Raw genomic sequence first — 12,948 nt, forward strand, 5'->3', positions numbered from 1 at the left:
AGCAATCCTACTGCCTCAGCCTCCCGAGTTGCTGGGACTACAGGCACGAGCCACCATGCCCGGCTAATTTTTTTATATATATATATATTAGATGGCCAATTAATTTCTTTCTATTTTTATAGTAGAGACGGGGTCTCGCTCAGGCTGGTTTTGAACTCCTGACCTTGAGCAATCCGCCCGCCTCGGCCTCCCAGAGTGCTAGGATTACAAGCGTGAGCCACCGCGCCCGGCCTGATGATTAAGTTTTTAAAAACAACAGAGAATAACCTTACAAAATAAGAATTGACAAGAAGGAAATAACCATCATAAGAGGGAAAATATTGAAAATTATAAGAGACTACTTTATATAAATATAGGCAAATAAATTTGAAAACCTATTTGAAATTGGTTCTAGTAGATACATAGAAGATGTAGAAAGTCTAAACATAAGAATTTCCACAAATGAATAGAAAACAGATTTAAAAAGGAGTAGAAGCTTTCTAGGGGATTTTCCAAAGGAATTCCACCAAACATTTAAGGCTCAGCTAATCATAGTGCCACATGGTCCACATCTACTTTTTTGGGGGCATCTATTGACCTTTCTTTCAAGACCAGATAATATAAAAAGAAATACTTTTTTTTCTTTAGGTTTTTCAATATGTGCTTAATAAATTAATTTGTGATCCCCTCTGGCAATCTGTTTGTTTACTTAGTCATTCTGCCACCATTCTTGAAGTGTTGGTTACAATGATAGCATTAAATCTCAAGGCAGATATTGCAGATGTATCATCCATTTATTTCTCAGATTCTGATACATGATGACTGAAGAAACATCTAGTTTGTGTGCCCTAGCTATGATCTGAAACTTCTCAGCTGGCATGAGAAGAATTTTGAAATTAGAAATTAGTCTCAAATTTCAAGAAAGATATTTCTCATTAATTATGAGCAATAATTTCCTAATTACCAGGAATTCTCATTGCTAGATCCACTGGCCTGGTAATGAGGAAGATTTTCTGGTCTTGAGTATTCAAAGTCTACACCAAAATTGCAAATAGTCTGATATTTTCCCCCAGCAAATAAGGTCATCCTTCTCTACTGTACTGCATCAGGAGGGATGGGTTTGTCTCTGGATCCCACCCTCTCCGTCTATGTGTTTGGTCACCAACCCGATATATTCCATGTGCGACTATGTCACAGCTCCACTGATTTGTATTTCCAGGTCTGAAGTACCCACATCTCCACAGGTTCTAATTGGTTTTCATGATGCCTTTAGTCTTCTCCGAGTCCTACTCATGGCTAGTGGTAGCCTTTCTGGCAATACTGCACAAGTGGATCTCTGCTCCCACTAATTATTCTATGGCAACTTAGTGCTAACACTGGCAATAGAGATACTAGTCTATGGAAGTTACTATACATGGGATACACCACAGGTTGTACCAAGACTTACTGTATAATAATAGTTTCCTGGTCTGCCTCAAAATAGGACAGTGAGTGAAGGGTCACCATTGCCCCACTCACAGGGAAATTCTCACAATAGTTCCGTTCAATCCTACCTTGAAGGTGAAGTTCTTCCTTTTGTATTTCTACTTGCATGCAGGAGATCTAAGCTTCTTTCTCTCTGTTATAGAGGTGTTCAGGTCTTCTGGACCTGTGGAATGGTCCACAGGTGATAAATCAGTGGACATGTTGCCCTTTATCTTCCCTGGAGAGATGATTATAACATGGGGATTAGTGTCCAGAGGCTGTTTAGGGAGTCCTGTTGAGATCAACAGCTGCAGAAGTGAAAGAAACAGGACTGGTCTGGGATGAAAGCAAGCTATGATGCAGTTTAAACTGACACTACAGTACTCTACAGTTTGTTTTGCAGAGAGACTAATTCTTCAGAGCTGTCTGAGTTGGAGTAAGGGTGACTTTTATAATCACATGTTGAGAATTCACTGAATGTGGACCATTCCAGAAAGAGCATTTGACCCTGCAGGAAGGGACTTTCTTCAGATGAGGCAATTTCCAAAGGAGCCTGGCAGATAAGAGCTGTCAGCTGGAAACACTCCCATCAGATAGGGCAATGAGTCCTTTCCTGAAGAGGGATCTTAGTGAACTTCAGAGGATCCACCACAGAAATCGAGGGCAGGGCCATGCACAAGAGAACCTTGCTCTGAGAATCTCTCCCATTCTTTCCTTTGGTTTATCTTGAATAAACATTATTTTTCTACTACCCACTTTAACACTTTGCCCTCTATCCATTCCTGCTTTCTTTCCTATCCTATCCACAGATGTTGATCTCAAGAGTATTTATTATTATTTCTTTCTTATCTCACCTTTCCCTTAGCTCAGGAATTTCTTAGAAACTTTAAGTTTTCAGTGTAGGCTGGTAGAAGTAAAATGGCCCTTGGGGAGAGAAAATATATAGAGAAGGAAATATACAGAGAACAACTACATTCATACTTTGAGACATAATCATGACACATATAATTGTTATCTCTACCTTTTCTTCTGCATTCTGAAGCAACTCCAATTTGTCCTGTGTATCACTGATTAAATTTTCTGCAGTTTGAATTCTGCTGTTATATTGTTTCTCATGAAATAATAGCTTTGCAATTGCATTTTTTCTTTGAGATTTTTATTATTACATAGTCTTATTTTAAACTCTTCACTCCAGCTGTTCTCTTTTTTGTAGTTCTGTATTGCTATTTTACAGTATCTGCATTTAAAAAAAATTATAAGGGCTTCTAGGAAAATGTGTACTTACTGCCTGAGACCTTATTAAATGTACTCATGAAAAAATCTATAATTATATAATGCATCACTCCCATTCCTTTTTCTCTCTGCATATTGTGAATTAGAGGCTCAGAATGGATATAAAGAGGGAAGAGCTGATAAGAGTGGCAGCCAGTTATTCCTCATTAGTGTGTTCTCTGTGGCTTGGAGTTCAGGGAAGTCAGGAAGTAGGTCTCACCCCCTCTGTGGTTCTCCCTGTTATTTAGGTACATGGTGTGGAATGGGTATGTGTTATATAGTCTACCCAACATAATTATTCCACTAGTGAAAGTTCTGCCTAAATTTTAGGAACTTTTTTTAAATATATATTTAGTTTCTTTTGTTGTCAGTCCAGGCCTTTGTGGTGTCTACATGTGCATTTCAAGAAGGCACAATCCATGCAACTAGTTGACTGCCAATTTAACTCAGAAGTCTTTATATCTATCTTTCTGTGTTAACTTATTATAAACATATATGTGTTCAGGGTAAATTTAAAAAAAAAACTCAGACAATACAGAGGGATGTAAAAAATAAGTAAATTTCCTCTGATCTTCCTGTATCTTATATTTCTACTTGCTAGAAGTAACCACAATTGACAGTTTCTTACACATCTTTCCAAAAATTTCCTATGCATATTCGAGTATATGTATCTTATTCTTTTTTTTAAATTTCAGCATATTTTTTTATTTCAGCATATTTATGTATCTTATTCTTACACAAGTGGAATTGTACTTTGCAATCTGTTCAGTAACTTACTCATTTTACTTTATAATTTATCTTTTTTTTTTTTTTTCTTGCAATCACACAAGGGGAGGTTTATTTTCTGGCTAGCCAGGGTCCAAGCCCCAGAGCACCAACGCAGTGGCCACTCTCGCAGGCAAGGACCCCGACTGGAGCAACGGCATGCCTTTTATCCCCATGGTTCACAAGCTGCGCACAAGCTGACTACGCATGGATCATGCGTTGACTTTTAAAATGATTGGTTGTCCACTATTGCCTTTTGAAATAATTGGCGGGTTGGTTGCCCTCTATTGCCTGATGGGCCAGTCGCCTGTGCTTCAATAACCTCATCCCATAATTCCCCTTACAGCGGTGTAGCAAGCAAGCAATGACCAGAAGCAAAGGTTTGCGGTTAGCTCATTGCCCCACCCAAGTAAATTCCCGACAATTGGAAGAATTCCTCTGCCCTTCCTCTGTCCTACAAATTCCTCTGCCCTACATTCTCCCCTTTCTCTAGGTAGCAGACGAGCACTCTTGCTCGTCCTCAAGGTCTCTTAGGTGCTCTAGTTCTATAGCACTTGACCGTAGCTGCTGATATTGTTGCAATGCTAGTAGCTGGACAGTGTTTATCCGTTCTTTCACAAAAGCTACTAGTCTATTAATTACACATGGCGCGAAAGTAAGGACTAAGATTAGCAGAATGAGTGGGCCTAGTAGGGTGGATAGTAGCGTTGTTAACCAGGGGGAACTGTTAAACCAAGACTCAAACCAACCTGCTTGCTGTTCATATTCCCGTTTGCGGTGGGCAAGCCCTTCCCTGACCTTAGCTATAGATTCTCTAACAACTCCCGTATGGTCTGCATAGAAACAACATTCTTCTTTGAGGGCAGCACACAGTCCTCCTTGCTGGAGGAATATTAGATCTAACCCTCTCCGGTTCTGGAGCACTACCTCGGATAGGGAGGTTAGTGACTTTTCTAGGTGTGAAATTGAATCTTCTATCCTTGCAATATCTTCATCAACAGCTGCCCTCAGAGTATTAAACCCTCTTTGCTGCATTGCCAAAGAAGAGATACTAGTTCCTGCTCCTATTGTCCCTAAGCCAAAAAGAGTAGCCAGGGTTATGGCTGTGAAGGGCTCTCTTTTTCTTTCAAAAATTAGGTTGGTGACTCTTCACCCTACTATGCCCTCATACATTGTCTCCTCAGTGTGGTATATTATTTTTGGGAACACTAACACCATTATACAGTAATCTTTAGACCCATGCAAGGTTATGGGGTTGGTGGGGGTTCGGGGCGGTAAGTACAGCTGTAGGTCTCTATCCCAAAAACATTAGACCAAAAACACAACATCCACAAAACAAAACAACCAACCGCCACCGTGACCCGTCCATGTTTGTCACCCAGTTCAATCTTTAGATGCCACAACCCCAGTCCAAGTCTGTGTCAGCAGTCCTGGGCTGTCGCCGCCACTCGGGTCAGTCTGGTCTTCAGAGGATTCTTCGGGTCTGCAGTTGCTTTCTATACTGGTCCTGGCACCGCTCCTGGTCTTTTTTATTAGCAGGTCTCACGTGGGAGTGGTGTGTCCAGGTCGCTACTATTCTATCGACCTTAAGAGCGGTGGGGGTAATAAGAATAATTTGATAGGGGCCCTTCCACCTCGGCTCGAGGGTTCTGCTGTTATGCCATTTCACCCACACCCAGTCCCCCGGCTGGTATGGGTGAAACGGGTGTCCGGCACCCTCCTCCTCAGGCCAGTAGATAGCATGGAGGGCCGGCCATACTTGACTGTGGACATGTTGCAGGGCTCATCCTAGGAACTACAGGAGGGGGTGTGCCGTACATGATTTTTAAAAGGGGTTAAACCCAAGTGATAAGGGGTATTCTGGGCTCGGAACAGGGCGAAGGGAAGGAGGGTGACCCAGTCTCTGCCAGTCTCTAGGGCCAATTTAGTCAGGGTCTCCTTTATTCTTCTATTCATTCACTCTACCTGCACAGAGCTCTGGGGATTATATGCACAATGTAATTTCCAATCTATCCCCATAGCCTGGGCCAGCCCTTGACTAACTTGACAGACAAACGCAGGTCCATTATCTGATCCTATCCCTTCTGGCAGCCCATACCTGGGGACTATTTCTTCTAATATTTTTTTTTAGCTACTGTCAAAGCTGTTTCTCCTTTCGTAGGGAAGGCTTCTAACCATCTGGAAAACGTATCTACCATGACTAGTAAATAACGATACCCATACTTCCCAGGCTTGACCTCTGTGAAATCCACTTCCCAAAATAGTCCTGGCTGCCTCCCCCTTTCCCTCGTACCTGCGTGGGTCCCTCTGATCCTCCCCGGCTGCATAACCTGACAGGCTCAGCAGCTTCTGAAGATGTCATCTGGAACCCATCCTTGTGACCTGAACCTTAGTTGAGCAGTGTCCAGCAGTTGCAGCATCTTTCTCTTCCCTAGATGTGTGGTCTGATGTAGGTGTTCTAACAGGTGGCGTCCTAAGAGTTCTGGCACTATTAGGCGATGCCCTTCGTCCCGCAACCAGCCATCTTCACTTTTGCTTACACGTAGCTGCTCTGAGGCCCAGACCTCATCTACACTGGAATAGTCCGGCAGAGGAGGCAACTGTCCCATGCCCGGGGGTGGCAGGCTAAGGTGCAGGATGTTTGGCTGCGGAGTGTCTTCTGCAGCCTTCTTAGCTTCAGCGTCCGCTCTCTGATTGCCCCATGCTTCCACGGAATCCCTGCTCTGGTGTCCCGGGGTATGGACTACCGCCACTGCCTTTGGCAGCAAAACAGCCTCCAGTAGGTGGAGTATTTCAGGCATGTGCTTAATTTCCTTTCCCTCTGCCGTGATGAAGCCCCTTTCCCTGTAGAGGGCCCTTTGTATGTGCACAGTCCCAAAGGCAAAGCAGCTGTCAGTGTACACCGTCAGCCTTTTTCCTCGGGCCCGGCTAAGAGCCTCCGTCAGCGCTATTAGTTCTGCCTTCTGAGCAGATGTCCCTTGCGGAAGGCGTGCTGCCCAGATAAGTTTACCTTGGTCATCTACTATGGCCGCCCCTGCGTACCGGCGCCCGTCCCGGATGAAACTGCTTCCATCCGTGAACCAGGTCAGGTCGCTACCTGGAAGGGGGCGATCCTTCAAGTATCTACGGGTCGTCTGGGTCTCAGCTAGGATCTCAAGGCAATCATGTTCAGGTGCGGCTGCATCGGGGGTTGGCAGAAGCGTAGCAGGATTCAAGGCAGCAGGGGTCTGGAACTCGATGCGGGGTGCGTCTAGCAAAAGTCCTTGGTAACCAGTCAGCCTTGCATTTGTGATCCACCGTCCCGGTGGCTGCTTCAGAACCCCCTCTATGGCGTGCGGGGTGGTGATCTGCAGCTGCTGCCCTAGGGTGAGCTTATCAGCGTCTTTGACCAACAGGGCCATGGCTGCGATGATTTGCAAGCACGCTGGCCACCCCGCTGCCACCGGATCTAGTTTTCTTGACAAGTACGCCACCGGTCTCTTCCAGGGTCCCAGGGCCTGCGTGAGTACCCCCTTGGCTATTCCCCCCTTCTCATCTATGAACAGGTGAAACTCTTTTGTAGGATCAGGGAGTGCTAGGGCCAGGGATTCTAGCATGGCTGCCCTCAGGGCCTGAAAAGCATCTTCCATTTGCACAGTCTACTCCCATGCTCGCCCCGCCTTACACCCTTCATACAGAGGTGGAGCCTTTTCCGCAAACCCAAGATCATCATGGAGGGCCTCGTTGAACAGGGTAGGCGAGTTTTTCCTGAACCCAAATCCAATGTCCGCCATGTGGCCCACCGATATAGTTTGGCTCCTGTTGCCCCCTGCACCCAACTGGTCTTACTGGACAATTTTTCTGTGTCTTCCATTAGTACTGAATGTTCTGCTCCTGTATCTATGAGGAAGCTGACTGGGTTCCCCTCCACTTGCAAAGTTACCCTAGGTTCGGGGAGGGGGACAGAACCCTGTCTTCCCTATTCGTCTGTCACCTGTCCTGCAACCATGACTTTTTCAGGACCTCCAAGTCTTCGCCCTCCCTTTCTTTTTGGGGCACTCTCGGGCCCAGTGCCCATGCTCCTTGCAATTGGCACATTGATCCTTCCTAGCTTCTCCCGCCGGGGCCTTTCCCTATCCTCTGACCCTATCTGCCCCCCTCTTGTGGTGGCTAGCAGGATTTTAGCCATCTCTCCGTTTACTTTCCGTGCTTCCCCAGCTTGGAATTTCCTATCTTCTATCCTGATCCTCTCTAACCTCTCTTCTGGCGTCTCTCTACTGTTATAGACCTTCTCTGCCACTTCTAACAGGTCCTGCAGAGTCTTCTCACCTAATCTATCTATTCTCTGCACCTTGCGCCTAATGTCAGGGGCCGCCTGATTGACAAACGCCATCATAACAGCGGCTTATTCTCCTCCATTGTGGGATCTATGGGGGTGTACTGCCAGAAGGCCTCTATGATCCTCTCTAAGTATGCTGCCGGGCTCTCCTCCGGCCCCGGACGAACATCTCCTACCTTGGCCAAATTGGTTGGCTTTCGCACTGCCATATAGAGACCGGCCATCAGAGTCTGGCGGTAGACCCGGAGACGCTCCCTACCTTCAGCCTCATTGTAGTCCCAAAGCGGCTGTTCAAGGGGAAAAGTTCGGTTGATGGTTCTCGGGTTTGTGGTAGGTCTGCCGTTCTTCCCCAGAAGCAGCTTCCGTGCCTCCCCCTGAATTCTTTCTCTTTCCTCCGTTGTGAAGAGCCACCTTAAGCAACTGCTGGCAATCATCTCAGGTGGGCTGATGAGTAAAAAGAACAGAGTCTAAAAGATTAATTAGGTCTCTCAGATTCTCGAGATTGGAGTCCGGCAACACTGGCATCCCAACGGACCGCGGACTGCGTGCCCTCTCCTTTCTGACCTCTTTAACTGCCAGAACTTCCGCCTTTCCCCTCGGGGCAGGTAGGAAGGCCTTCAGCCAGGGTGGCAGGTCTAGAACCAAGTCTTGCCAGACCACAATATAGGGGATCTGATCAGGGTGGCCGTGGTGGCCAAATACCACCCCTTTTACCTTTTCGAACAAGGAGGCATCAAACGAGCCCTCCCCACTGGGCCACCCCACTCCAAACGTGGGCCACTCGGCCTCACAAAGGGTAACAAACTTTCCCTTCTTGACCTCCAGGGACAAGTTGTGTGCCCTTGCCCTGACATCCTTAAAATGGATCACCAGGATGGACAACGGCGTTGTTAGAGCCTGTGCCATGGCTAGTCGATAATAGGCAGATGTGCAAACCGATATTCTGCAGTTGGGGCACTGGGAACAAGGATCTGAATCCCTAGCCTTTCACACTCCCTATGGAGGTACTGGTCGTGCTCCTCCCGCACTAGCCACTCCTGGCACAAGCGGCAAGAGATACACTGTGTGCTGCCAGCCCATGCAGGGGAATACTCACCTGGAGGTTCTAGTCGCCCCCGTGGATCTTTTCATGGGTCCCCTGATTCCATGGCCCCAGCCTGAAAACCCATGCAACCCTGATGGGTTCTCGGGCTGAAACCATAGAATCCAGAGACTCCAACAAGCCAACGAGAGATGTCACACTCACTCACACACACACAGAAAGCCGGTGACAAACAAAGCAGACAACAGACAAGTAGACAGTGAGGTAAACAGACAACCTAACCTGGTCTGGACCTACTCCCCGGTCTCCTCCTGACCGAGCCGTTGGCTACAAGGTCAGCTCCGGAGTCCCAACAGAGCCAGAGGACGTGACCGAGCCCTTGGCTACAAGGTCAGCTCCAGCTCCTCCTGACCAAGCCCTAGGCTACAAGGTCAGCTCCGGAGTCCCAACGGGGCCAGAGGACGTCTCCGCCTGGCTCCGACCGGTGATCCACCAGCGCGTCCGCCTAGGTCCTGTGCTGGCATCCTGGTCCGGGGTCCTGCAAAGGGATTCCGCGTCCCTTGCCCAACACCACACCCGGCTAGTCCAGGGTGGATTTTCACACTCCTCCCTCAGTCCTGAATTCTATCCGGTAGTCTGTGGGGAAAGCAAATCCCGGACGAGCCCCCAAATGTTAGGGACCGACCTTCCACAGCCCCACCGGACAGAAAAGCAGAGACATTGAGGATGCAATCACACAAGAGGAGGTTTATTTTCTGGCTAGCCAGGGTCCAAGCCCCAGAGCACCAACTCAGTGGCCACTCTTGCAGGCAAGGACTACAATTTATCTTAAACATTTATTTTTCATAGAAGCCTAAATCCACTGTTTTAAAAAATTGGTTACATATTCTCCATTGCAAAGATTCCCCTCAGTATTTGATACTATCTGTATTTCTTTATAAACATCCTGTTTCACTATGGTTTTTATAGTTCTGACATTTCTTATCTCTCTTTCTGGGATTCACATTTCTTGCTTACTGAACCATTCTGTCTAGCTCCCCTTTCTGGAGTGTTTATACACTGTTGCAGACTTCTGTCACCTATATTTGCATCATTTTTTATCTACTTTACTTTCTTTACAGTAATGTTTCCCTGGTGATGGAAGTAGCCACTGAAAAGTAAAAAGGATATAGATTTTCTAGCTAGCTAAACCTTAGTTCACATCTTCACTCTGCCATTTCATGCTGTGTGATTTTAGGAAAATTATTTAATTTCTCTCACATTTGGTTTCCTAATTGGGAAATGAGGATAATATTGCTTGACCTGAGCAAAGGCTTTGAAGATTACATGAAATGGTGTTTGTGAAGAGACTAACAAACACCCTGTCACTTAAAAAGTGCTTTATACAATAGCTATCCTTTAGAAAGATTCGAATGAAATAGCAGGTTGCTACCTCAACTTACAACAAGGAAACTCAACTCCTTTCCTACACTGTGTGACTAAAAACTTAAGGGGTTTGAATTTCAAAAAACTAAGAAGCAACTTTATAATTCTGTTTTTCTGAGATAGCCTGTAGTGACATTTTCTAAACTGATACTCTGAAGTGCTATTCAAAGAATACTAATAATTGTTCTAAATTTTAAAGGAAAAAACATTTCATATTGAAATATATTTTGTAAAACCTTGATTGAACTAAGTAGGCTCTTATTGTGAAGGAATTTTTTTAGAAGCTTTAATATATTTAGGTACATTTTGAATCTCTAATAGAAGAAATTTTCTGAATTTATTCTCCTGTGAAACTTTCCCATCACCTTTTTTTCCAAGAACATTTATTACTATCTTTTGTAAACATTAACTGGGAATTTCCACCTGTAATCACCCATTTTCCCCCATTATTGGTTATAGATTTCTTTGAGAAATGGAGATCATATGATATGAAATGCTATCTTACATACAGTAGTAAAAAAGCAATATAAATGTATAAAATACATTATTCTGCTGATAAGAACATTCAAAATTTGACTTTGGCCAATCTGGAATATGTATTGTTCCTCTCATTTGATGTAGACTGAATCCCAGAAGACCATTGTATTGCATGCACTTCAAGACACCCTATTGGAGGAGGACAGGCGTTTCACCATTCAGCTGATATCAATTGATGAGGTAGAAATATCTCCAGTAAAAGGTAAGAAAAATTAACATTTTGGGAATTTAAAAAGTAGGTCCTCACCAAAATGTAACCAATAGTTACAAAATGTAATCAATAGTTACAAAGAAAGGCAATGCTAAGATTTATTAATATCATTCCTAAAATGTTTGCTAAACCATAAAGATACCATTTTCTTCCTGTGTTAAAGGCAATACATCTTTAAAATTAAAATTTTAATACCCAATAGTGGTAAGGTCATAGGTCAAAGATTCCCTACTGCTTAGCTGTGTGATTTTTTTAAAACAGAGATGTTCACTGTAGCAATGTTTTTTTTTTTTGTTTGTTTTTTTTTGAGACAGAGTCTCTCTTTGTTGCCCAGGCTAGAGTGAGTGCCGTGGCATCAGCCTGGCTCACAGCAACCTCAATCTCTGGGGCTCAGTGATCCTACTGCCTCAGCCTCCCGAGTAGCTGGGACTACAGGCATGCGCCACCATGCCCGGCTAATTTTTTGTATATATATTTTTAGTTGGTCAATTAATTTATTTCTATTTTTGGTAGAGACAGGGTCTCGCTCAGGCTGGTTTCAAACTCCTGACCTTGAGCAATCCGCCCGCCTCGGCCTCCCAAAGTGCTAGGATTACAGGCGTGAGCCACCATGCCCAGCCACTGTAGCAATGTTTATAAAATATAAAATAAAATATAGAAGCTTTCTAAATGGTCCAACAGTAGGAAATTGTTTAAGAGTGACAGAATACTATGTAGCCATTCTAAATGATGTAGCAGAAAAATCCTTAGTTACATTAAAAATTAGGAATATTTAATTGTGTGGATAATTGTTATGTTAACATAACAGGCCTCACAACAATATGCTCAATATAATCCCATTTTTGACATTATAAGTCTTACATGAGTTTGGAATTATTTACATGTAATGCTAATAATGGGTTTTGATTACCTATATTTTCTAAACATATTAATATTTACAATGATCACATATTACTTTTGTTAAAAAAACATTTTAAAATTTAACATATTATTATGTTTGATATTACAGCCTATCTTTGCCTATTTTCATCTGAAAGCAGTTATTTAGATATTTTCATTTCAGAAACAAGCATCATAATTCTCATTTGCTTAAGGTCCATATGATGATTTATTTCCTGGGTTTGTAGAGAAAAAAGTAAAAATTTTAAAACACTTTTATTGTGCTATAAACAATAATAACCATAAAAATGGTTCAGAAACTTTGATATGAAAGCTTGGTGGTCGTTACATTTCTTTTTATGCCATCAAGAACTCCATCCTATGCAAGAATCTGTGTCTAGTAGCAGTTTCCATGGCCAAGGAAATTCTCAAAATTGTAGACAGAATCACTGTATGTACTTAGAGTAGTTATTCTTTCTGCTTAGTTATCTGTTTTCCAACAAGGCTGTCAAGGAATCATATCATTGCACCATATTCTTTCACAAGTCTTGTGTTAGCTCAGCTGTCTACGTCACGTTAAAATGACGGGGTTGATGTGACATAGGCTAAGTAGACACACAGAGAATATATCAGCGGATCAGGGTAAATCATTTATCAGTATAAACAACTCTGATATTTCTGTCTAACTGTGACATACTTGCACATGACAAACCACTCTCAGCTCCATTAATCCATTGCCAAAGACAGTGAGAGTGCAGTAATCTAGTTCATGATTAGTTTCATGAAACTAATCATGAAACTTTGCTTCATGAAACCCTAATGTGTGCTTCTGGAAACAATTTTCTCTTCAAGTTACTTTTAAATTATAATATGGATACTCAAATTGCTTGATATAGTTTTTAATTCCCATTTTTAGAAATATTCCACACAGTTTTATAAGTAATTATATTCAAATGGTAGTCAGCAAATTAAAAATAATAAAGTGCCCCCAAGAATTCTTGCTTTTGCCACATAGCCAGGTGACAGAGCCTCATAGCCAATTGCTGTGAGCTGCAA

The 12,948-nt window shown here is 43.6% G+C and overlaps 1 protein-coding gene across 3 annotated transcripts in view; it reads left to right on the forward strand.

Annotated features, from left to right (window-relative positions):
* ADGRV1 (adhesion G protein-coupled receptor V1) overlaps positions 1-12,948 on the forward strand; it is a 468,628-nt gene that overhangs the window by 133,095 nt on the left and 322,585 nt on the right. For all 3 annotated transcript variants that reach the window (XM_076008180.1, XM_076008181.1, XM_076008182.1), the window contains one exon: positions 10,887-11,004. In XM_076008180.1, the coding sequence (XP_075864295.1) occupies positions 10,887-11,004 (118 nt within the window). The remainder of the gene's footprint in view (positions 1-10,886; positions 11,005-12,948) is intronic.

This window comes from Microcebus murinus, chromosome 11, assembly GCF_040939455.1.
Source record: "Microcebus murinus isolate Inina chromosome 11, M.murinus_Inina_mat1.0, whole genome shotgun sequence".
Taxonomy (NCBI): domain Eukaryota; kingdom Metazoa; phylum Chordata; class Mammalia; order Primates; family Cheirogaleidae; genus Microcebus; species Microcebus murinus.